Source organism: Bufo bufo, chromosome 1 (assembly GCF_905171765.1).
Source record: "Bufo bufo chromosome 1, aBufBuf1.1, whole genome shotgun sequence".
Lineage (NCBI taxonomy): Eukaryota > Metazoa > Chordata > Amphibia > Anura > Bufonidae > Bufo > Bufo bufo.
Genome location: NC_053389.1, coordinates 556998580 through 557023149, shown reverse-complemented (window position 1 = coordinate 557023149; position 24570 = coordinate 556998580). Strand labels below are relative to the sequence as shown.

At 44.0% G+C, this 24570-nt stretch overlaps 1 protein-coding gene across 5 annotated transcripts in view; it reads left to right on the top strand.

Moving 5' to 3' along the window:
* The window catches only part of MAGI2 (membrane associated guanylate kinase, WW and PDZ domain containing 2), a 1066131-nt gene extending 1051784 nt beyond the window's left edge, over nucleotides 1-14347 (top strand). For all 5 annotated transcript variants that reach the window (XM_040413058.1, XM_040413064.1, XM_040413057.1 and 2 more), the window contains one exon: nucleotides 11357-14347. In XM_040413058.1, coding sequence (XP_040268992.1) covers nucleotides 11357-12144 — 788 coding nt within the window. In that variant the 3' untranslated portion in view covers nucleotides 12145-14347. The remainder of the gene's footprint in view (nucleotides 1-11356) is intronic.
* Nucleotides 14348-24570: the final 10223 nt, after the last annotated feature.

Here is a 24570-nt window from a genome sequence, read left to right as displayed (position 1 = left end):
TAGGCTGGTTTCACATGCCCATAGTATAGCCACAACATCCGGACCCCTTGTGGTTCTTTTGCACTGAACTTGTATCACATAGCAATCACAAAGCATAGGATTTGAGTATCGTAGACACAATTTGCAGTCATGAACACTGCCGTATCTGCTTTTGGACCACAAACAATGGGTTCTTGAAAAATGAATAGCTTCCACATGCATTCAATTTTTTCTCACAAATGAATTGAAAGGGTAATTCTCATCTGCAAGAATAGGACCTGCAGTGTGCTTCTCAGATCTGGCACACAGATCTGTGAATAAAACAGGTTTGTGAATAGCTCCATTGACTTGTATGGGTATGTGTGCTATCGGAAGAAATATACAGTCATGTGCATGAGGCCCTGAATTGAGTCATATTGTAGTCATGTGAAATTGGTCTTATTGATCTGATTTTAATGCTTATTGAGTTGACCACGGAGACTCTAAACCAAAGCGCTGTTTTTTTCCCACTTTTATGCCTTTTTGGCATTTTCTTACAATTGGTCCAAAACAAGTGTTTAATGGTTCAATTCTAAGCTTTATGCAGTTATAAAATATGACTACTTTAGTGTTATGCTGGACTTCTGCTGTATTTGTCACATCTAGATTCTATAATAAAAGCTCAATGTCTAACTATAATATCTAATTGTTGTAACAAAGAGAAATAGTCGACTTAAACCATATTTACCAGTTATGTATACATAATTTTTTTCTAGTGAGAACTCATACAGTAAAGATTACATAAATGAGCTATAAAATTGGTTGATTATAGTACAATGTCCAAATGAAATCCTTGCAGCAAGCAGCATTATGTCCTGTTCTTTATTTGTTGTTGTTTTCTTTTTTATTATTTATGCATGCTTTTGTTTTCTATTTTTTATAATTTTATATTTCTTATAATCCTTTCCAAGTTTTTACCATGCTAGATATTTGATACGCTACATATAACTCATTTCATGGAATCTTAGAGGTATTACAATGTCATAACATATGTTATGCATACCAACATGGTTAAATGGGTTGTTCAGGCTTTTACTATTGATGACCTATCCTCAGAATAGGTCATCAATATCAGATCGGCGGGGGTCTGACACTCGGCACCCCATCCGATCAGCTGTATGAGGATTTGAAGAAGATGGGTCGGCACTGCGGTTTGCACATGGTGCATGCGTCCAGGGAAGGCTTACCACTAGTATATAGCGGAGAAGGACTGGCACTCACTTTCTTGATGATATGAAGAGACGTTTATTCAAGGCATAATAGCATCGTCAGTGACTAGTTTTGGCTCAAGCCTGAGCCTTTTCCAAACTGCAGTTTGAAAAAGGATCAGGCTTGAGCGGAAACTAGTCACTGATGATGCTGTTATGTCTTGAATAAACATCTCTTCATATAATCAAGAAAGTGAGTGCCAGTCCTTCTTCGCTATACAGCTGTATGAGGAGACGGCGTCCGCAGTGCGCATGTGCCGTATCCTGTCTCTCTTCCTGTTCACAAAGACCATAGACCACAACAGCGGACAGGAAGAGAGAAGGGACACATCACATGCACACTGCGCGTGCCATCTCCTCGTACAGCTGATCAGCAGGAGTGCCGGGTGTCGGACCCCCGCGCCAATCTAATATTGACCTATTCTGAGGATAGGTTATCAATAGTAAAAGCCTGGATAACCCCTTTAAGCCTTATTACTAGAGTTGAGCGAACACCTGGATGTTCGGGTTCGAGAAGTTCGGCCGAACTTCCCGGAAATGTTCGGGTTCGGGATCCGAACCCGATCCGAACTTCATCCCGAACCCGAACCCCATTGAAGTCAATGGGGAACCGAACTTTTGGGCACTAAAAAGGCTGTAAAACAGCCCAGGAAAGAGCTAGAGGGCTGCAAAAGGCAGCAACATGTAGGTAAATCCCCTGCAAACAAATGTGGATAGGGAAATGAATTAAAATTAAAATAAAAAAAATAAAAATGAACCAATATCAATTGGACAGAGGTCCCATAGCAGAGAATCTGGCTTCACGTCAGCAGAGAATCAGTCTCTTCATGCCATAGCAAAGAATCTGGCTTCATGTCAGCAGAGAATCAGTCTCTTCATGCCATAACAGAGAATCTGGCTTCATGTCAGCGCAGAATCAGTCTTCATGTCATAGCAGAGAATCAGGCTTCACGTCACCCACCACTGGAACAGGCCACTGTCACACATTTAGGCCCCGGCACCCAGACAGAGGAGAGCGGTCCCGTAACAGAGAATCTGGCCTTATGTCAGCGCAGAATCTGTCTTCATGTCATAGCAGAGAATCAGGCATCACGTCACCCACCACTGGAACAGGCCACTGTCACACATTTAGGCCCAGGCACCCAGGCAGAGGAGAGAGGTCCCGTAACAGAGAATCTGGCCTTATGTCAGCGCAGAATCTGTCTTCATGTCATAGCAGAGAATCAGGCATCACGTCACCCACCACTGGAACAGGCCACTGTCACATATTTAGGCCCAGGCACCCAGGCAGAGGAGAGAGGTCCCGTAACAGAGAATGTGGCCTTATGTCAGCGCAGAATCTGTCTTCATGTCATAGCAGAGAATCAGGCATCACGTCACCCACCACTGGAACAGGCCACTGTCACACATTTAGGCCCAGGCAGAGGAGAAAGGTCCCGTAACAGAGAATCTGGCCTTATGTCAGCGCAGAATCTGTCTTCATGTCATAGCAGAGAATCAGGCTTCACGTCACCCACCACTGGAACAGGCCACTGTCACACATTTAGGCCCCGGCACCCAGACAGAGGAGAGCGGTCCCGTAACAGAGAATCTGGCCTTATGTCAGCGCAGAATCTGTATTCATGTCATAGCAGAGAATCAGGCTTCACGTCACCCACCACTGGAACAGGCCACTGTCACACATTTAGGCCCAGGCACCCAGGCAGAGGAGAGAGGTCCCGTAACAGAGAATCTGGCCTTATGTCAGCGCAGAATCTGTATTCATGTCATAGCAGAGAATCAGGCTTCACGTCACCCACCACTGGAACAGGCCACTGTCACACATTTAGGCCCCGGCACCCAGACAGAGGAGAGCGGTCCCGTAACAGAGAATCTGGCCTTATGTCAGCGCAGAATCTGTATTCATGTCATAGCAGAGAATCAGGCTTCACGTCACCCACCACTGGAACAGGCCACTGTCACACATTTAGGCCCAGGCACCCAGGCAGAGGAGAGAGGCCCCGTAACAGAGAATCTGGCCTTATGTCAGCGCAGAATCTGTCTTCATGTCATAGCAGAGAATCAGGCTTCACGTCACCCACCACTGGAACAGGCCACTGTCACACATTTAGGCCCAGGCACCCAGGCAGAGGAGAGAGGTCCCGTAACAGAGAATCTGGCCTTATGTCAGCGCAGAATCTGTATTCATGTCATAGCAGAGAATCAGGCTTCACGTCACCCACCACTGGAACAGGCCACTGTCACACATTTAGGCCCCGGCACCCAGACAGAGGAGAGCGGTCCCGTAACAGAGAATCTGGCCTTATGTCAGCGCAGAATCTGTCTTCATGTCATAGCAGAGAATCAGGCTTCACGTCACCCACCACTGGAACAGGCCACTGTCACACATTTAGACCCAGGCAGAGGAGAGCGGTCCCGTAACAGAGAATCTGGCCTTATGTCAGCGCAGAATCTGTATTCATGTCATAGCAGAGAATCAGGCTTCACGTCACCCACCACTGGAACAGGCCACTGTCACACATTTAGGCCCCGGCACCCAGACAGAGTAGAGGTTCATTCAACTTTGGGTTGCCCCGCAATATAATGGTAAAATGAAATTAAAAATAGTATTGAATGAGGAAGTGCCCTGGAGTAGAATAATATATTGTTAAGGGGAGGTAGTTGATATCTAATCTGCACAAGGGATGGACAGGTCCTGTGGGATCCATGCCTGGTTCATTTTTATGAACGTCAGCTTGTCCACATTGGCTGTAGACAGGCGGCTGCGTTTGTCTGTAATGACGCCCCCTGCCGTGCTGAATACACGTTCAGACAAAACGCTGGCCGCCGGGCAGGCCAGCACCTCCAAGGCATAAAAGGCTAGCTCTGGCCACGTGGACAATTTGGAGACCCAGAAGTTGAATAGGGCCGAACCATCAGTCAGTACGTGGAGGGGTGTGCACAGGTACTGTTCCACCATGTTAGTGAAATGTTGCCTCCTGCTAACACGTTCCGTATCAGGTGGTGGTGCACTTAGCTGTGGCGTGTTGTTAAAACTTTTCCACATCTCTGCCATGCTAACCCTGCCCTCAGAGGAGCTGGGCGTGACACAGCTGCGTTGGCGACCTCTTGCTCCTCCTCTGCCTTCGCCTTGGGCTTCCACTGGTTCCCCTGTGACATTTGGGAATGCTCTCAGTAGCGCGTCTACCAACGTGCGCTTGTACTCGCGCATCTTCCTATCACGCTCCAGTGTAGGAAGTAAGGTGGGCACATTGTCTTTGTACCGGGGATCCAGCAGGGTGGCAACCCAGTAGTCCGCACACGTTAAAATGTGGGCAACTCTGCTGTCGTTGCGCAGGCACTGCAGCATGTAGTCGCTCATGTGTGCCAGGCTGCCCAGAAGTAAGGACAAGCTGTCCTCTGTGGGAGGCGTATCGTCATCGTCCTGTGTTTCCCCCCAGCCACGCACCAGTGATGGGCCTGAGCTGCTTTGGGTGCCACCCCGCTGTGAACATGCTTCATCCTCATCCTCCTCCACCTCCTCCTCATCCTCGTCCTCCAGTAGTGGGCCCTGTCTGGCCACATTTGTACCTGGCCTCTGGTGTTGCAAAAAACCTCCCTCTGAGTCACTTCGAAGCGACTGGCCTGAAAGTGCTAAAAATGACCCCTCTTCCTCCTCTTCCTCCTGGGCCACCTCCTCTTCCATCATCGCCCTAAGTGTTTTCTCAAGGAGACATAGAAGTGGTATTGTAACGCTGATAACGGCGTCATCGCCACTGGCCATGTTGGTGGAGTACTCGAAACAGCGCAACAGGGCACACAGGTCTCACATGGAGGCCCAGTCATTGGTGGTGAAGTGGGTCTGATCCGCAGTGCGACTGACCCGTGCGTGCTGCAGCTGAAACTCCACTATGGCCTGCTGCTGCTCGCACAGTCTGTCCAGCATATGCAAGGTGGAGTTCCACCTGGTGGGCACGTCGCATATGAGGCGGTGAGCGGGAAGGCCGAAGTTACGCTGTAGCGCAGACAGGCGAGCAGCGGCAGGGTGTGAACGCCGGAAGCGCGAACAGACGGCCCGCACTTTTTGCAGCAGCTCTGACATGTCGGGGTAGTTGCAAATGAACTTCTGCACCACCAAATTCAGCACATGCGCCAGGCAAGGGATGTGCGTCAAGCCGGCTAGTCCCAGAGCTGCAACGAGATTTCGCCCATTATCGCACACCACCAGGCCGGGCTTGAGGCTCACCGGCAGCAACCACTCGTCGGTCTGTTGTTCTATACCCCGCCACAACTCCTGTGCGGTGTGGGGCCTGTCCCTCAAACATATGAGTTTCAGAATGGCCTGCTGACGTTTACCCCGTGCTGTGCTGAAGTTGGTGGTGAAGGTGTGTGGCTGATTGGATGAGCAGGTGGAAGAAGAGGAGGAGGAAGCTGAGTAGGAGGAGGAGGAGACAGGAGGCAAAGAATGTTGCCCTGCGATCCTTGGCGGCGGAAGGACGTGCGCCAAATAGCTCTCCGCCTGGGGCCCAGCCGCCACTACATTTACCCAGTGTGCAGTTAGGGAGATATAGCGTCCCTGGCCGTGCTTACTGGTCCACGTATCTGTGGTTAGGTGGACCTTGCCACAGATGGCGTTGCGCAGTGCACACTTGATTTTATCGGACACTTGTTTGTGCAGGGAAGGCACGGCTCTCTTGGAGAAGTAGTGGCGGCTGGGAACAACATACTGTGGGACAGCAAGTGACATGAGCTGTTTGAAGCTGTGTGTGTCCACCAGCCTAAATGACAGCATTTCATAGGCCAGTAGTTTAGAAATGCTGGCATTCAGGGCCAGGGATCGAGGGTGGCTAGGTGAGAATTTACGCTTTCTCTCAAATGTTTGTGAGATGGAGAGCTGAACGCTGCCGTGTGACATGGTTGAGATGCTTGGTGATGCAGGTGGTGGTGTTGGTGGTACATCCCATGTTTGCTGGGCGGCAGGTGCCAACGTTCCTCCAGAGGCGGAGGAAGAGGCCGAGGCGGCGGCAGCAGCAGCAGAAGAGGCCGAGGCGGGAGCAGCAGAAGAGGTAGCAGGGGGAGCCTGAGTGACTTCCTTGTTTTTAAGGTGTTTACTCCACTGCAGTTCATGCTTTGCATGCAGGTGCCTGGTCATGCAGGTTGTGCTAAGGTTCAGAACGTTAATGCCTCGCTTCAGGCTCTGATGGCACAGTGTGCAAACCACTCTGGTCTTGTCGTCAGCACATTGTTTGAAGAAGTGCCATGCCAGGGAACTCCTTGAAGCTGCCTTTGGGGTGCTCGGTCCCAGATGGCGGCGGTCAGTAGCAGGCGGAGTCTCTTGGTGGCGGGTGTTCTGATTTTGCCCACTGCTCCCTCTTTTGCTACGCTGTTGGCTCGGTCTCACCACTGCCTCTTCCTCCGAACTCTGAAAGTCAGTGGCACGACCTTCATTCCATGTGGGGTCTAGGACCTCATCGTCCCCTGCATCGTCTTCCACCCAGTCTTGATCCCTGACCTCCTGTTCAGTCTGCACACTGCAGAAAGACGCAGCAGTTGGCACCTGTGTTTCGTCATCATCAGAGAAGTGCTGAGGTGGTATTCCCATGTCCTCATCATCAGGAAAAATAAGTGGTTGTGCGTTAGTGCATTCTATCTCTTCCACCCCTGGGGAAGGGCTAGGTGGATGCCCTTGGGAAACCCTGGCAGCAGAGTCTTCAAACAGCATGAGAGACTGCTGCATAACTTGAGGCTCAGACAGTTTCCCTGATATGCATGGGGGTGATGTGACAGACCGATGGGCTTGGTTTGCATGCGCCATCTGTGCGCTTTCTGCAGAAGACTGGGTGGGAGATAATGTGAACGTGCTGGATCCACTGTCGGCCACCCAATTGACTAATGCCTGTACCTGCTCAGGCCTTACCATCCTTAGAACGGCATTGGGCCCCACCAAATATCGCTGTAAATTCTGCTGGCTACTGGGACCTGAGGTAGTTGGTTCACTAGGACGTGTGGCTGTGGCAGAACGGCCACGTCCTCTCCCAGCACCAGAGGGTCCACTAACACCACCACGACCATGTCCACGTCCGCGTCCGCGTCCCTTATTAGATGTTTTCCTCATTGTTCCCGTTCACCACAATTTTGAGAATGGCAAATTTGGGAATGCTTTTTCAACCCAGAACAAAAAGTCTGCTTTTACGGTCACTACAAATAACTTGACCAGCTAAAACACTGCAGATTTGGTTGAATAGAGATGTGAGACCTGTTTTTTTTTGCGCTGTGTGACAGGTATAGGTTTAATCACAGAATCACACTTCTATCAGCACGCTAGCGTGTGTCTTAGGTTTTTCTGAATGACATTATCAATAACTTCAATGTAAGATTTTCTTTTTGGGATAGATTTCAAGTAGGCCTCAAATACCACAAACTAGTTATTTTCAGAATGGCAAATTTGGGAATGCTTTTTCAACCCAGAACAAAAAGTCTGCTTTGACGGTCACTACAAATAACTTGACCAGCTAAAACTGTGCAGATTTGGTTGAATAGAGATGTGAGACCTGTTTTTTTTTGCGCTGTGTGACAGTTATAGGTTTAATCACAGAATGACACTTCTATCAGCACGCTAGCGTGTGTCTTAGGTTTTTCTGAATGACACTATCAATAACTTCAATGTAAGATTTTCTTTTTGGGATAGATTTCAAGTAGGCCTGAAATACCACAAACTAGTTATTTTCAGAATGGCAAATTTGGGAATGCTTTTTCAACCCAGAACAAAAAGTCTGCTTTGACGGTCACTACAAATAACTTGACCAGCTAAAACTGTGCAGATTTGGTTGAATAGAGATGTGAGACCTGTTTTTTTTTGCGCTGTGTGACAGGTATAGGTTTAATCACAGAATCACACTTCTATCAGCACGCTAGCGTGTGTCTTAGGTTTTTCTGAATGACACTATCAATAACTTCAATGTAAGATTTTCTTTTTGGGATAGATTTCAAGTAGGCCTGAAATACCACAAACTAGTTATTTTCAGAATGGCAAATTTGGGAATGCTTTTTCAACCCAGAACAAAAAGTCTGCTTTGACGGTCACTACAAATAACTTGACCAGCTAAAACTGTGCAGATTTGGTTGAATAGAGATGTGAGACCTGTTTTTTTGCGCTGTGTGACAGTTATAGGTTTAATCACAGAATGACACTTCTATCAGCACGCTAGCGTGTGTCTTAGGTTTTTCTGAATGACACTATCAATAACTTCAATGTAAGATTTTCTTTTTGGGATAGATTTCAAGTAGGCCTCAAATACCACAAACTAGTTATTTTCAGAATGGCAAATTTGGGAATGCTTTTTCAACCCAGAACAAAAAGTCTGCTTTGACGGTCACTACAAATAACTTGACCAGCTAAAACTGTGCAGATTTGATTGAATAGAAATGTCAGGTCTATTTCTTAGGCACTGGGTGACAGGCTCAACTTGCCCCTGATGTAATATATGGCCAAAAAATAACCACACTGTTGATGGTTAAATGCACTTGGGTGACACAGGCTCAGCCTGCAGCTGATGTAGTATATGGCCAAAAAATAATCAGACTGTTGATGGTTAAATGCACTTGGGTGAAACAGGCTCAGCCTGCAGCTGATGTAGTATATGGCCAAAAAATAACCAGACTGTTGATGGTTAAATGCACTTCGGTGACACAGGCTCAGCCTGCAGCTGATGTAGGATATAGCACAAAATAACCACACTATCGATGGTTAAATACACTTGGTGATAGCTCGTGCTGGCGCACCACAAGTCACAAAATGGCCGCCGATCACCCCAGAAAAAAAGTGATCTAAAAACGCTCTGGGCAGCCTCAAAAAAGTGAGCAAGTCAATAATAGCACTTCAATGATCCACAGCTGCAGATCGATCACAGAATGAAGTCTTTTGGAGGAGTTAATCTGCCTAATCTCGCCCTAACGTCGCAGCTGCAACCTCTCCCTATGCTTGAATCAGCAGAGTGACGTGCAGCGCTACGTGACCCAAGCTTATATAGAGGCTGGGTCACATGCTGCACTGGCCCATCACAGCCATGCCAATAGTAGGCAAGGCTGTGATGGCCTCTTGGGGCAAGTAGTATGACACTTGTTGATTGGCTGCTTTGCAGCCTTTCAAAAAGCGCCAAGAAAGCGCCGAACACCGAACCCGAACCCGGACTTTTACGAAAATGTTCGGGTTCGGGTCCGTGTCACGGACACCCCAAAATTCGGGTTCGCTCATCCCTACTTATTACCAACTAGTACATCCATTTTTATTCCAGTATATTTTTTCATCCTTTTTGGTGTTTGGTCCATAAAAGTTTTATTTGTTTGAAATATTCACTATTGCATATTTGAATGACTTCCCAATGTGCATTCAACCTCCCAACAAATCTCCTAATTGGTGAAAACATTTGATGTCACAATGTCTACAGATATCATGATGCTATTTTAAGCAGTTTCTGTTGAAGATTGGAGAACCACAGTGAACTCAAGATAAATCTACAGTATCTCATGAGTAATTTTAGTGTTGCCTTAAAGGGGGTTTCTGGGTGTTTAATATTGATGACCTATCTAAATATCTGATCTATGAGGCTCTTGGCACCCCTTCCGATCAGCTGTTTGAAGATGTATTGGTGGTCCAATGAGCACTGAGCCTCCTCGCAGGTTATAAAGCATAGCACTGTCTATTGGATAGTGCCTGTACTTGGTATTACAGCTCTACGCTACTCCTAGTTCATGTGACCAAAGAACATTACATCACTGGCCTAGGAAGACGCCACACCACTTACTAGAACACTGCAGCCTCTTGAAACAGCTGATCAGCGAGGGTGCCAGGAGTCAGACCCCCACTGATAACACATTGATGACCTAACCTGAGGATATGTCATCAATATTAAACACCCAGAAAACAATTTTAAGAGTTAGACTATTGGGGAATTTTGCATTCCCCCACGATATGCCTTAAAAAAGTCTCAAACACTGAGTTTGCAACTTTTTACATGCCACTACAACAACATTCTGTTGCAAGTGGAGTTTTATGCTGCCTTAACCACTTTCTGAAAAGGGGATGTGGCGAGGATGGGAAGGAAACATTTTTCTTCACTCACGACAGTTTTCTGGCATAAATGAAGACCGAAATCTGTGACAGCTAGGAGACCTTCATAGATTACAGGCTACTGGAGGATGTGCCAAATCTATGATGGGGCCTGCATCTTGGCATATATTAAGCATATTCTCCGACTGCGCAGGGGAAATTAAGAACAGTGAAGAATATGCCTTGATAAATGTTCACCTATGTTTGTCTTTAAATCCAATTTTATTTTACTACCCCAATGTATCTAAAATAAAAATTTTAGTAAATCTGCAAAAGAGTTTGGTAAAATCATATTTATTTCTACTACTCCTATGCAGTACTATGTGTAGGTAGAGGAATTCAAACAATCTCTGTGTATCATACGCCCGTTTACTTATTGCTAACCAACCAAATGTATGTAGGGGACAGGTGGAAGTGAATATGCTTGTAGGATCAGACTAGTAGTCTGTTCTCTGTAAAAAGATACCTATTCAAAAGTTTTTTCATTTTTTTTGTTTTTGAAATATTGAGATATATAAAATGGTTGAGAAGAAAGGCTTGGCCTTTGGGGCTTATGTTAAAAAAAGGAGAGAAAGCTTTAAAGAATATGCCCAAGTGATTCAAACTGTAGCTGTACTCACATAATATAATGCTGCCCAAGAAGATATAGTGATTACTTTTTAATAGGATCAGGGCAAAATTGCTGAGAATTTCCAATCTTGTATTTTTGAATTAACTTTTAATAAATATATTTTTAGGTTCTTTACAATGTATGCAATATTTGACTTTTCAACACCCAGTTCATCTGCACTAAATGTCTTTTTAATACATTTTACGTCATATTTCTTTACACTTTTATTTAAACATTTGGCTTACAGTATGACATAACTTTCAGAATGTTACTAAGGTCATTTTCAAGCTTTGTGCTTTTGCGCTCTTAGTTGTGAAGTTTTGTTGTGGTTGCTTATTGTGATGTATGTTAATCGAGTTGTATATATTTTCTTAGTAAAGGGAATGTAACAGCACTATTATACATGCTTATATATTTTTTTATTTTACACAGACGAACCAAACACCTGGAGTGCACCCTCTGCCACCTCCCCAGAGCCGGAAGTAGCCATTTCTCTTGAAGACATGATTGCACCATTATCTTCATCACATTCAGCCTTGCCCTCTGACCCTACTCACCAGATACACCCAGAGCCAGCATGGGATATCTACAGGGAACAAGATGTGGGAAAACCAAAGGAGCATACTGCAAATGGTCATAAAAAGAAAAGGCTTGGAGAGTCAAGGGAGAGATCAGCAAGTCCAAAGAAAGTAGATAGGTCAAGACGGGAAGAGATTTTCAAAAAAGAGTTTCAAGAAGGCAAGCCGAAAAAATCAGATAGTGGCAAGACCATTTCTGCAGGGAAAATGACAGTGAAAAATGTTGGTGAAATGGGAGAGTGCGGATACTCTGCAGTCAGTGATAGTGGAAGTCGGATCTCCGGGTCCACTGAAGCAAGCAGAGAAGGAAACTTCTGTACAAAAGACATATTTAAGGATGCAGCCAGTGAGAAAAAATCAGTGACTGCTCTTGAGCAGAGCAGGTCAGATTCAGGTGGGGTATCAAAGGTGTACAGTAGCAATATGTCCACCTCTCGAGCAGGTACCATGAACCAAGATGAGAGAGATGCTGAAGCTAAATGCAGTGAATTCCAAAAGGAAATTCACCTACATCCTAGCAGCACCCGCAGCGCTAACACTGCACCTCGGAAAGCAACTGTCTCACCAGGACCATGGAAAATTCCTGGCTCTGATAAGCTACCTAGCACCCTGAAATCTGGCACTTCAGCCATGAGCAGATAACTGAAAATGTGACTGTTCCCTTTACTTGTTTCACGTACACTTGGAACATTTTTCTTAGCTTCTATCTCAAATAATTTAATTTTAATTTTTCTTTTTATTTATTTTAATTTTCACATGTATTTACCTACACAAGTGCATCTGGGACCAGGAGCATATATTTTGTATTTCTTTAAGGTTGTGCACAATGTCTAACCAGTATAAAGAAGCAACTGTACATCGGTACCTGGAGCTCACAGGTCTTACATCTCTGGGCCTACCAGCTAAGGAAGAACCAAAACAGCAAGGAGTACACCAGAGGCAGACAGTGCAGTTTAGCTTTATTATATTTTTTTCACTGTATGAAGGATATGGGATCCACTCCAGTGTTGTCTGTAGCAAAGGACAAATATAGAGCAATCACAAACTGGAACATCGCCTTAAATCAAACTGCACTGAGTAAGATGAAGGAGAAAAACGAATTATGCCTTGTAATTCGACAATGGTAATGTAAATATATTGCTATCAACATATCTAGACAGGGGTTAAGATATTTCTCTGAAGCTTTGAATCTGCAGACCATAATGTGTTCAGTAGGAACATATCTTCATTAACCCGCCTGATTCATGCAGCATATGTAGGTAGGTGTGTGTGCTGCCTGTTAACTTGGACAGTTAGTGTACTGACTGATGTGGCTCCATTAAAATGCCATGTTCTGTGAATAACCCATATTTCTGTACATTTCAAAGGAAATTAAACTGGAGTTCAGTGTGTACATTTGTACATGTTTAAGTGTACATGTATTGTATTAACAGTACATAGTAGCTCTCATGTATGGAAGAAGCAGTAGTAGTCATCCCAGAAAAAAATAAAAAGTAAACTGCACTGTTGGAAAAGACTTCATTCGAGTAAAACTAAGTGAAAGATTGTGAAAAATCCAAAAATCTCCCAGTGTTTTACATTAAGTCTGCTTTAGTTTCATGGGTACGAATGATAGAATGACGTTTAGGTTATACAGCATGCTAATCTTCAGCTTAATTTATTTTCAGACCGTGCATTATAAGCAATACTAGCACCTTGCATAGCCCATACCATAAACACAGTCGCTTAAAAAATATCAACATAGGGGAGCCTTGGGTATAATTTAACAGTATGCCTTCTATAACTTGCATATTCCCAATGCACAATGGATTTAAAAAACGTGTGAAGTCATACATTCAGGTTGCCAATTTAAGCTACTAAAGAAAAGTAAAAGGTTTCCCCTATTGCCTTACACTCCACCATACCACATGCTGTATCTGGATTCCATGACCTACTTTTGGAGGAGAATTATAAATTCGCATCTGCACTTTCAAAAGGTTTGCTATATTTATATTGCAACCGAGAGCAGTTTATTGAGAAGCCTATTTTCATGAAAGTATTATCAGTAAATATCTAAGAAATTTAAAATAAAAATAAAATATATATATATATATCAGAGGGATGTTTGAGAAGAGTTGAGGGTGCATTTCATTTCACTTCTAACTATGCTTTTAATCAGATGTGCAATTTTTATAATGACATCCCAGTCTGTCCCTGTTCTTGGACATCTCCTAGTCCTGTTTTAATAAGGGGTGCATCAAATGTTTAATGTTCCATCTGTATAAGTCTATGAAAGCAAGGAGCATTTGGGTGATAATTGAATTTGCAGCTTTAAAGATAAGTAAATCACCATCCATAACAATAAAGCACAAATACAGAGCATTTTACTGATCTTCATGCCCACCTTGCTTGTGCTCTCATATTAGGCAATCACCATTATCTTGCCTAATCCAGTTTTGTAAAATGCTTCTGTAGTGTAAGTGCACGTCCCAATATTTCTCATTTTCCATATGTGACCAAGTTGGTAATAAAAGGAAACACTACATAAAAGAACATACTAAAGTCTATGATGCAGAGTGTATTGCAATTACCAGCAAAGTAACTGCTTTACACAGCTATAACAGATAATGTCTGAGAACAACCCATCATCTAAACCCCATTCCAGATGATAATTCTGTGTAGTGTTAGCTGTGAATTTACCTTGTACAGCTGTATCTCTATAAATATAATTCCATGTATTAATAGTCACAGAAAGGCTGTAAGTGAGCAACTATTTTTATGAAATGCACCACTACGGTTAAATTAACTTTTACATAAATCTTGTTTACTGTATGATATTCTAAAACACTGTCAAATAAAATATATATCCAAAAATCTTAAAGATGGTTAATGGTCTTTTCTGAATGGATAGGTTATTGGTTGTACACACCAAAATATGGAAAGAACTTCACAAACAAAAAGATTGTTAAATAAAAGAGTTTTGATCATAGTGGTCACTTTACTTCACCCTATTAAAGGGAATATGTCATCAGAAAATGACGTATTATTTAAATCAAGTTTTGAAGTTTTGATATTTTTGATAAGTTTGATATTTTTTTTTGTTCTCTGTATTATATTTCATTTTCTATGTCACTCTCTATATTTAAAACAAATTCTAAAATCATGCAGTTTGCACACTGACCAGCAAGTCCATTGTGGGAATCACACTCAGTCTGTGAGCGCGTGATGCTCCGTCCTGGACTTGTAGGAGCGCACAGCATTATACTGATTTATAATACTATGTGCCTCTGCTTGACCTTACTTCTACAGCATCATGCTGACATAAAGCTGATAATAATGATAATACCGTGCTCTCCTACAACTGCAGAACGGAGGATCACGCTCACACATCACTTCACAATAGGTGAAGGTCGCAGCTTATCTACTCCTTTCTTGTACAATGATCTCTGCACAGCATGCCTAGAAAATTCTCCCGTAGAATTCAATGACGTCCACTCCTGTCCATTGTGTCTGTGGCCCATGGTGGATGCTGTAAAGCAGTGGTCCCCAACCTGGTACCAGTTTCATGCAAGACAATTTTCCCAGGGACGAGCAGGGGAAGAAGGGGGCGGTGGTTCTGGGGCAGGACTTAGGAGGTGGGCAGGGCTTCGGGTTTTTATTTTTTTCTGTTACGGCGCTCACCACATAAGAAATTTGATATTTTAATAGTTTGGACTTTTCAGATGTGGCGATATGTAATATGTTTATTTATTGTTTATTTATTGTTTATATATTTTATATGTAAAATTGGGAAAGGGGGTGATTTATACTTAATATTTTGGTGGGTTTTTTTTACTTTTCATTTAATAACTATTTCCCCCGTTAGGGGCTAGAACCTGGGATCTTTTCATCCCTTGTCCTATTCACCCTGATAGAGCTCTATTAGGGTGAATAGGACTTTACACTGTCCCTGCTGCCCTGTGCATAGTATACACAGGAGCAGGGAGATTACCATGGCAGTCAGGGCTTCAGTAGCATCCTGGCTGCCATGGTAACCGATCGTAGCACCAGGATTACACTGCTGGGGCTCCAATCAGAAGCTGCCACTGCCACCAATGAGGAGGAAGGGAGAGAGGACCCTGTGGCCACTGCCACCAATGATTTTAATACTGGGGGGTTGCACTGCGCCACCAATGTTTTTAATACTGGGGGGTGCACTGCGCCACCAATGATAATTAACCATTAATACAGATACAGGAGGCAGGTGCGGCAGAATAACATAGCCGGCACCCGACCTCTGACAGGGAGCTGCGATCAGCGGCAGTTAACACCTTAGGTGCCGCACCCGCCTCCTGTATCTGTAAGAGGACCTTTCATGGGTCCATACTTTATTTTTAAATATAATCTTTATTAGCTTTTGTCATTTTTCATTCCAATAACATGTCACAATAGTATGACAAATTAACAGAGCTTGACATATAAGATACAGTACATCTGATACATATTGAACAATCCCTTACATGAATAAAGCTGATCCCCAGCTGACATCACTTACACATTATTACCTTGACTGCTCATTCAATTTCCTGATCTTTAAAGCTAATCTACTAGCCCCTAACTGAGGTTAACCCCTTGCCCCCCCCCCCCTTCCCTCCCTCCCACCCCGAACGTTTCCCTCCAGTATACCGGATCCTAATATGTATTATATTTTAATCAGACAGTAATCTCCCCAATTTTACATTTCAAATACCACTCCGAGGATAGAAAGGGCGTCATTAAACTTTTCAATTCCAGATCTGAGTATACTACTATCATAAAATCCTCCCATCGTTTGAAGAAATTTTCGATACGCTTTCCTCTAAAGGAGTTTGCCTCTATTCTCTCCAAATCAAAGCATTTTTTGACATGTTCCAATACCTCATTCATTGAAGGTACATGTGATCGAAGCCAGCTGTTTAGTAGACACCGCTTGGCCGCCAGAATAATAATATGGATAATTGGTTGTATATGTCTATGCTCTGGGAGAGCATGAAAAAGAATACACTCAGGAGTGTTGGGGATGTTGACATCTAGATGTCTTTTAATTTGCTGCTTTACTAATTCGCAGAATTTTGACGTATCTGGGCATGACCAAATCCCATGCAACAAATTTGATCCGTTTAAGTGACATTTTGGACAGCATGTCAGTCTATCTTGCCTTTGAGATTGAGAAGAGAAGCGAAAACCGTAAATTGCCTTGTGCATTAGGCGAAATTGTGTTTCCCTCCAACCCTCGTTAAAAACTACTCTTCTAATCTTTTCCCAACCTTGTTGTATTATCTGTTGAATATCAACATCCGGGAAGTCTCTCCTCCAGGATGAAAAGAGAGTCTCCGCAAGAGGTTTATGTCTAGTTTCACTGATTCCCTGGTATAGTTCAGATAGTGATTTTTTAGTTGTTCCCTGTCCTATCATACTGTCAAAACCACTCACAGAAGTCCATACTTTATTAACTAAGTAGCAGGACATGTAGAGCGGTGCCCAGGGATCTCCCTGGACTTACTATTATATATGGGTGCCACTTCGTTAGCCCGCTGTAACCCCCATTACTCTTCCCACTCTGTATGCTAATTACTACTATGGGAACACCAGGAAGGAGACATCAGCTTCTCTCCTTGGGCGTTCCTTCTCCCTGGCTGTGTCACTCTGCGCAGTGATTGGACAGCGCTACAGTCAGGGAGAAGGAACCCCCAGGGAGAGAAGCTGATGTCTCCTCCCTGATGTTCCCCTAGTAGTATATAGCATACAGTGCGGGAGATGGTAATGGGAGCCACAGCGGGCGAACAGAGTGGCACCCATATATAATAGTAAGTCCAGGGAGATCCCTGGGCGCCGCTCTACATGTCCTGCTACTTAGTTAATAAAGTCCGGACCCATGAAAGGTCCTCTGGTTAATTATCATTGGTGGCACAGTGGCCACAGTCCCTTCCCTCCACCACCCACTCTCTCCTCATTGGTGGCAGTGGCTGGCTGGCAGGGATGGACTGGGACAATAAAGTGGCCCTGGACTTCAGCCAGACCGGCCCACTTTATTTTTCCCAAACACACTCAAAAAAAAACATGTGAATGGCGCTGTTATGGAGGGGATCTGTGAATGGCACTGTTATGGAGGGGATCTGTGAATGGCACTGTTATGGAGGGGATCTGTGAATGGCACTTTTATGGAGGGGATCTGTGGATGGCACTGTTATGGAGGGGATCTGTGGATGGCACTGTTATGGAGGGGATCTGTGGATGGCACTGTTATGGAGGGGATCTGTGGATGGCACTGTTATGGAGGGGATCTGTGGATGGCACTGTTATGGAGAGGATCTGTGGATGGCACTGTTATGGAGGGGATCTGTGGATGGCACTGTTATGGGGGGATCTGTGGATGGCACTGTTATAGAGGGGGATCTGTGGATGACACATACCGTATATAGCATCTTATGCTATGTGTCATCCACAGATCCCCCTCCATAAGTGTCATCCACAGATCCCCCTCCATAACAGTGTCATCCACAGATCCCCCTCCATAACAGTGCCATCCACAGATCCCCCCCATAAGTGTCATCCACAGACCCCCCCCCCATAAGTGTCATCCACATGACAGACCCCCCCCCATAACAGTGCCATCCACGGATCCCCCTCCCTATAACAGTGCCGTCATCCATAGATCCCCCTCCCCGCCACTCACATCTCACAGTAGTATACATTAATAAATCGGTATCCGATCCGGCTGCAGTGCAGGCTGCAGACAGTAACTTTAATTTTAACACAGGCAGCGCTCATCTCATCTCTTTAGTCTTTACTACAGTACCTTACAGGCTTACATTCATTCAGCTCCCGCCTCCAGCCTGAGCCTCCAGTAACAAGTGCGGGCGGCAGCGCTCACTCACTGACGTCACGCGCCTGCGCCGCCTAGTGGGAGGAGCAGGCGTGTGACGTCAGTGAGTGAGCGCCGCGCCGCCGCCCCCACACTGCCCTGCTGTTACTGGAGCTTTACCCCCCTGCCCCTGATGGCGGCCCTGGCCGGCCCATAATTCGATCGGCCCACCGGGATTCTCCCGGTACTCCCGATGGCCAGTCCATCGCTGCTGGCTGGCATCACAGTTGGAAGGAAGGAACGCTCTCCATCCTTCCCACTGTACAGCCGCCCGCTGTGTGTTATGTGCGCGTAGGGCGCACATGCGCCTGGCGTCTCCGCTCCTCTGTATTGCCGCAGCCCAGCAAACAATCTTCCAGGGCCGCTGCTGTAAAGCATATTTGTAAATGCTGTTAAGAACAGCTCAGGCAAGATGGCTGCCCGCATGATCCTGTTCAGGAAATAGAATGAAAAATCTAAAATCATAAAAAAGGATACATGTTGATATTGAGTTTTTAACTGGCAGAAAAATTATAGTTGACACATTTAAAGTGAATGTCCATTTTTAAACAATTGCTTTTTGTTTCATATCTAAATGAGTCGATAATACCAATAAACATCAACTGAAATGTTTTATTTTAAATTATTTGGAAATAAGTCCAGATCTGTTTGTTGGTCTTTTGACGAATTCAAAAACATAATGTTAGTCTTGTCTGGAATTTGTATTTATATGGGCTTTATATGAGCTCAAGAAGAACAGGTATAATCCATTCAAGATAATCTGTATGAAATATATTGTGAAGTTTATGTCAGAATAGACTATCAGCAGAGAGGTTCCGCTTTTATTTTCTTGTTAGAGACTCAGCGAACTTCTCTAGTATTTGACAAAATGCAGTTTTGTTTTTTTCCAATTGTCTTATATAACATGGAATCCGTAATCAGTAATCAGTGTATTTCTTATATACTGATCCAGCACTGCTAAGGTTTAGTCTTCTAAACACAAATGAGGTCTTTACTGTATATTCTCATACAAAAAAGGTAAGTGTAATATTTATTTAAAATTTTAATTTTAATAAAGTAAAATAAAATGTAAATTCACATTTAACAGAGCACTTGTGTGACTACATCTGGAATCCAGTGTTCAATTCAGTACAGAACACGTCCAAAGGCTACAAAAATGGCGAAAAATCTTTATTTCTGGTGTCTGTGTTTATTTTGGGTTCTGCTCTAAGGTCTGTATTTATTATAAGGTCTAGTTTAAAGCCTGTATTCAGTATTCTGGGGTCTGTATTTTTGAAAAAGTAATTTCGAAGGACATCAGCTAACAGTGCCCATCAATGTTTCAGTTTAAGCATGAGCCCTTCTCAAGTAATAAACTAGGATAAAATGGTACCAATATATAGCAAATAAGAAGATGTATGTATCATGATGTCCACGGCTGCCATCAGAAGTTTAGGGGCCCCTTACACAGCTCAAGGCTTGAGGATGATACATACCGTATGTAGCATCTTATGCTATATGTGTCATGCACAGATCCACCCCATGACAATTTCATCCACAGATCCCCCTCCATAACAGTGTTCTGTGGATGACACTAATATGGGGGGATCTGTGGATGACACTATTATGGGGGGGATCTGTGGATGACACTATTATGGGGGGAATCTGTGGATGACACTTATGGGGGATATCTGTGGATGACACTTATGAGGGGGATCTGTGGATGACACTTATGGAGGGGAGGGGATGGCACTGTTATGGAGGGGATCTGTGGATGGCACTGTTATGGAGGTGATCTGTGGATGGCACTGTTATGGAGGGGGATCTGTGGATGACACATACCGTATATAGCATCTTATGCTATGTGTCATCCACAGATCCCCCCCATAACAGTGTCATCCACGGATCCCCTTCCCTATAACAGTGACGTCATCCATAGATCCCCCTCCCCGCCGCTCACAGTAGTATACATTTATAAACTATAATCGGTATCCTGCAGGCTGCAGACAGTAACTTTAACTTTAAATCAGCGCTCATCTCTTTACTACCTTACATTCAGCTCCTTCCAGTAACAGGCAGTGCGGGCGGCAGCGCTCACTCACTGACGTCACGCACTTGCATCGCCTAGTGGGAGGAGCAGACACGTGACGTCAGTGAGTGAGCGCCGCCCGCACTGCCTGCTGTTACCGGAGCTAAATCAGTGTAAGATAGGAAAGAGATGAGCGCTGATTTTAAAGTTAACACACTGACAAAAAAAATATGGCTCGGGACCGGCCGGGCCCCTTACTGGGGTAATGGCTTTACCCCCCTGATGGCAGCCCTGATGATGTCCTCAATTAACTCAATGTGCTACACCTGTATATGTGATATACACATACATACAGGGAGTGCAGAATTATTAGGCAAGTTGTATTTTTGAGGATTAATTTTATTATTGAACAACAACCATGTTCTCAATGAACCCAAAAAACTCATTAATATCAAAGCTGAATATTTTTGGAAGTAGTTTTTAGTTTTAGCTATTTTAGGGGGATATCTGTGTGTGCAGGTGACTATTACTGTGCATAATTATTAGGCAACTTAACAAAAAACAAATATATACCCATTTAAATTATTTATTTTTACCAGTGAAACCAATATAACATCTCAACATTCACAAATATACATTTCTGACATTCAAAAACAAAAACAAATCAGTGACCAATATAGCCACCTTTCTTTGCAAGGACACTCAAAAGCCTGCCATCCATGGATTCTGTCAGTGTTTTGATCTGTTCACCATCAACATTGCGTGCAGCAGCAACCACAGCCTCCCAGACACTGTTCAGAGAGGTGTACTGTTTTCCCTCCTTGTAAATCTCACATTTGATGATGGACCACAGGTTCTCAATGGGGTTCAGATCAGGTGAACAAGGAGGCCATGTCATTAGATTTTCTTCTTTTATACCCTTTCTTGCCAGCCACGCTGTGGAGTACTTGGACGCGTGTGATGGAGCATTGTCCTGCATGAAAATCATGTTTTTCTTGAAGGATGCAGACTTCTTCCTGTACCACTGCTTGAAGAAGGTGTCTTCCAGAAACTGGCAGTAGGACTGGGAGTTGAGCTTGACTCCATCCTCAACCCAAAAAGGCCCCACAAGCTCATCTTTGATGATACCAGCCCAAACCAGTACTCCACCTCCACCTTGCTGGCGTCTGAGTCGGACTGGAGCTCTCTGTCCTTTACCAATCCAGCCACGGGCCCATCCATCTGGCCCATCAAGACTCACTCTCATTTCATCAGTCCATAAAACCTTAGAAAAATCAGTCTTGAGATATTTCTTGGGCCAGTCTTGACGTTTCAGCTTGTGTGTCTTGTTCAGTGGTGGTCGTCTTTCAGCCTTTCTTACCTTGGCCATGTCTCTGAGTATTGCACACCTTGTGCTTTTGGGCACTCCAGTGATGTTGCAGCTCTGAAATATGGCCAAACTGGTGGCAAGTGGCATCTTGGCAGCTGCACGCTTGACTTTTCTCAGTTCATGGGCAGTTATTTTGCGCCTTGGTTTTTCCACACGCTTCTTGCGACCCTTTTGACTATTTTGAATGAAACGCTTGATTGTTTGATGATCACGCTTCAGAAGCTTTGCAATTTTAAGAGTGCTGCATCCCTCTGCAAGATATCTCACTATTTTTGACTTTTCTGAGCCTGTCAAGTCCTTCTTTTGACCCATTTTGCCAAAGGAAAGGTTGCCTAATAATTATGCACACCTAATATAGGGTGTTGATGTCATTAGACCACACCCCTTCTCATTACAGAGATGCACATCACCTAATATGCTTAATTGGTAGTAGGCTTTCGAGCCTATACAGCGTGGAGTAAGACAACAGGCATAAAGAGGATGATGTGGTCAAAATACTAATTTGCCTAATAATTCTGCACGCAGTGTATATCATATTTTGAACAGTGTTATAGCACACACATTTTTCCATTCATATCTACAATAATTGTCCATAATCTTAGTTTGCTACTCAGACTGGTGTCCGGGTGGTGGGGAATATACTCCGCTTGTTCTTGGCATTCGGATGAAAATATTGTGCATGCCTCACTGCCCAATACATGGGCCTATCCGGTGTATGTGTTTTACAAAGAGCAGAAATCCTACAGTAAACCAGCTTCAGAGCATGTACTGCACCTAACTACACTATTTGCCCTATCCTCATCATAGAAATTGTGGAATCCCAGTAAACCTGACAGTAAACCAATCCTCTTTGTAAATTAAATAGATAATAGATTCTAGACATTTTACAGTTTCTTTGGGACCCTAATTGGACCCATTGAAAAAATGTATTAGATTTCAGGGTCAGACTGGTCCAGGCTCTGGTACAGTAAGAAGCTCAAATGCCCAAAATGATTTGGAACTGACTTTGGAAATGACCTGTCCTATCAGATATATGTCAGATGATACGTCCCTCGTGTGCAATGACAACGATTATAATGTGTTACAAGTGGATGTACATATGTTCTGTATGGGTGGACACAGAATTTTTTATTCCATAATACGTTTATGATCTCATCCTATCAGAGTGCAGGTTTAGGAGTAGTAAAGCGAGCTATTCTCAGTGAAGTCATCAGCGATACAATAGTATTAATACACTTTGGCATTTGTTTCCTGAATTCATAAATTAGCAGAAACAAGTGCTGGTTTATACCTTGTAACAAATTGGCCCCAATTACACAAAATGATTTGTTGGGTATAATATAATGTATTAGCAAATATTTCTATATCTAATGCCCTTCACAACATACTACATTAGTAAGCATGTAACACCCCCGTCATTACTGATACATAGTATAGCAGTTATCACTGGAAGATAAACCAGTCTGCAAATCCCAGATCTGCAAACTATGGATACGGTCGATGTGCCATCCATATTTCATTTGCGGATCCATTGTTTTCAGTGGGTCCATGGTCCACATTTTGCAGACTAAGGGTCCATTCACACATCCGTGTGTGTTTTGCAGATCCACGGCAATGTGCGTTCCGCATTTTGCTGACCGCACATTGCCGACGCTATTGCGGACAAGAATAGGACATGTTCTATTTTTTCAGGATCGGAATTGCGGACCCGGAAGTGCGGGTCTGCAATTCCGATTGGGGCCGCATGTCGTGCGGCCCCATAGAAATGTATGGGTCCGCAATTCCGTTCTGCAAAATGCGGAATGGAATTGCGGATGTGTGAATGGACCCTTAGTCTATCTTTTTGTGGAACAGACATCCGGATGCGAAAAAACACACAAATCTCCCTGTCCATTCTGCAAAAAGATAGAACATGTCCTATACTTGTCAGCAAAATGCGGACCGTGGATCCATTGAAGTCAATGGGTCTGCAAAAAATGAGGAAGCAACATGGACCACATCTATATTTTGCAGATCTGCAATTTGCGAACCGCAAAATTGAAACGGTCGTGTGCATAGGGGTACAGTCATGTGAAAATATTGCTTTCCTCATCTTCCTCAGGCAGCACAGAGCAGGATATTTTATCCTCCAATCTCCACCCTTGGACCTAGAATACTAAATTAGGAATTAGCATAATTAAGTTCTGGAGCTCTATGAACTCTATCACAGCTCACACGCACACGTGTTTCATTTTGTCCTCATTATGTTAGGTGCAGGTTGCTTCTTCTGCACAAGCCCGCCTTTTCACAAGTTCAAACCATGCAGTATGGTTGGTTCTATGGATTTTTTTTCTTACATCAAGTTCATATCTTTGTATCATATGATTTGTATCATATCCTGATGAAGATAGAATAGATCCATTTCCATGGAGTCTCATATGGCCTTTAAGCCTAAGCTGGTGTCCCTGACATCAAGCACATTTCAAGCAATAGTTGGTAGCCCTGGAATCTGATATGTTACATGCCATGTTGTCAACTTCAGGCCTGGCATCAAGTGCATGTCATTCCATGGGAGTCGTCCCTGGTGGCTGATATGTTACATGCCATGCTGGCTTCAGGAAAAATTTTCCTAGCTTCATTTTAACCGTAACCTATGGGGAGTATCCCTGATATCTGGTATTTTGTATGCCATAGTGATATCCAGTATATCCTAACCCTTGATTCTGTGCTTGTCATCAGAAGAATTGCACACCATGGCTGTTACTGGCATCATTATACTGAATGCTCTTTCTCTCTCCCCCCTAGTAAGATTGTTACCATCTTCCAGCACAGGCTCAGACTGGCCCACAG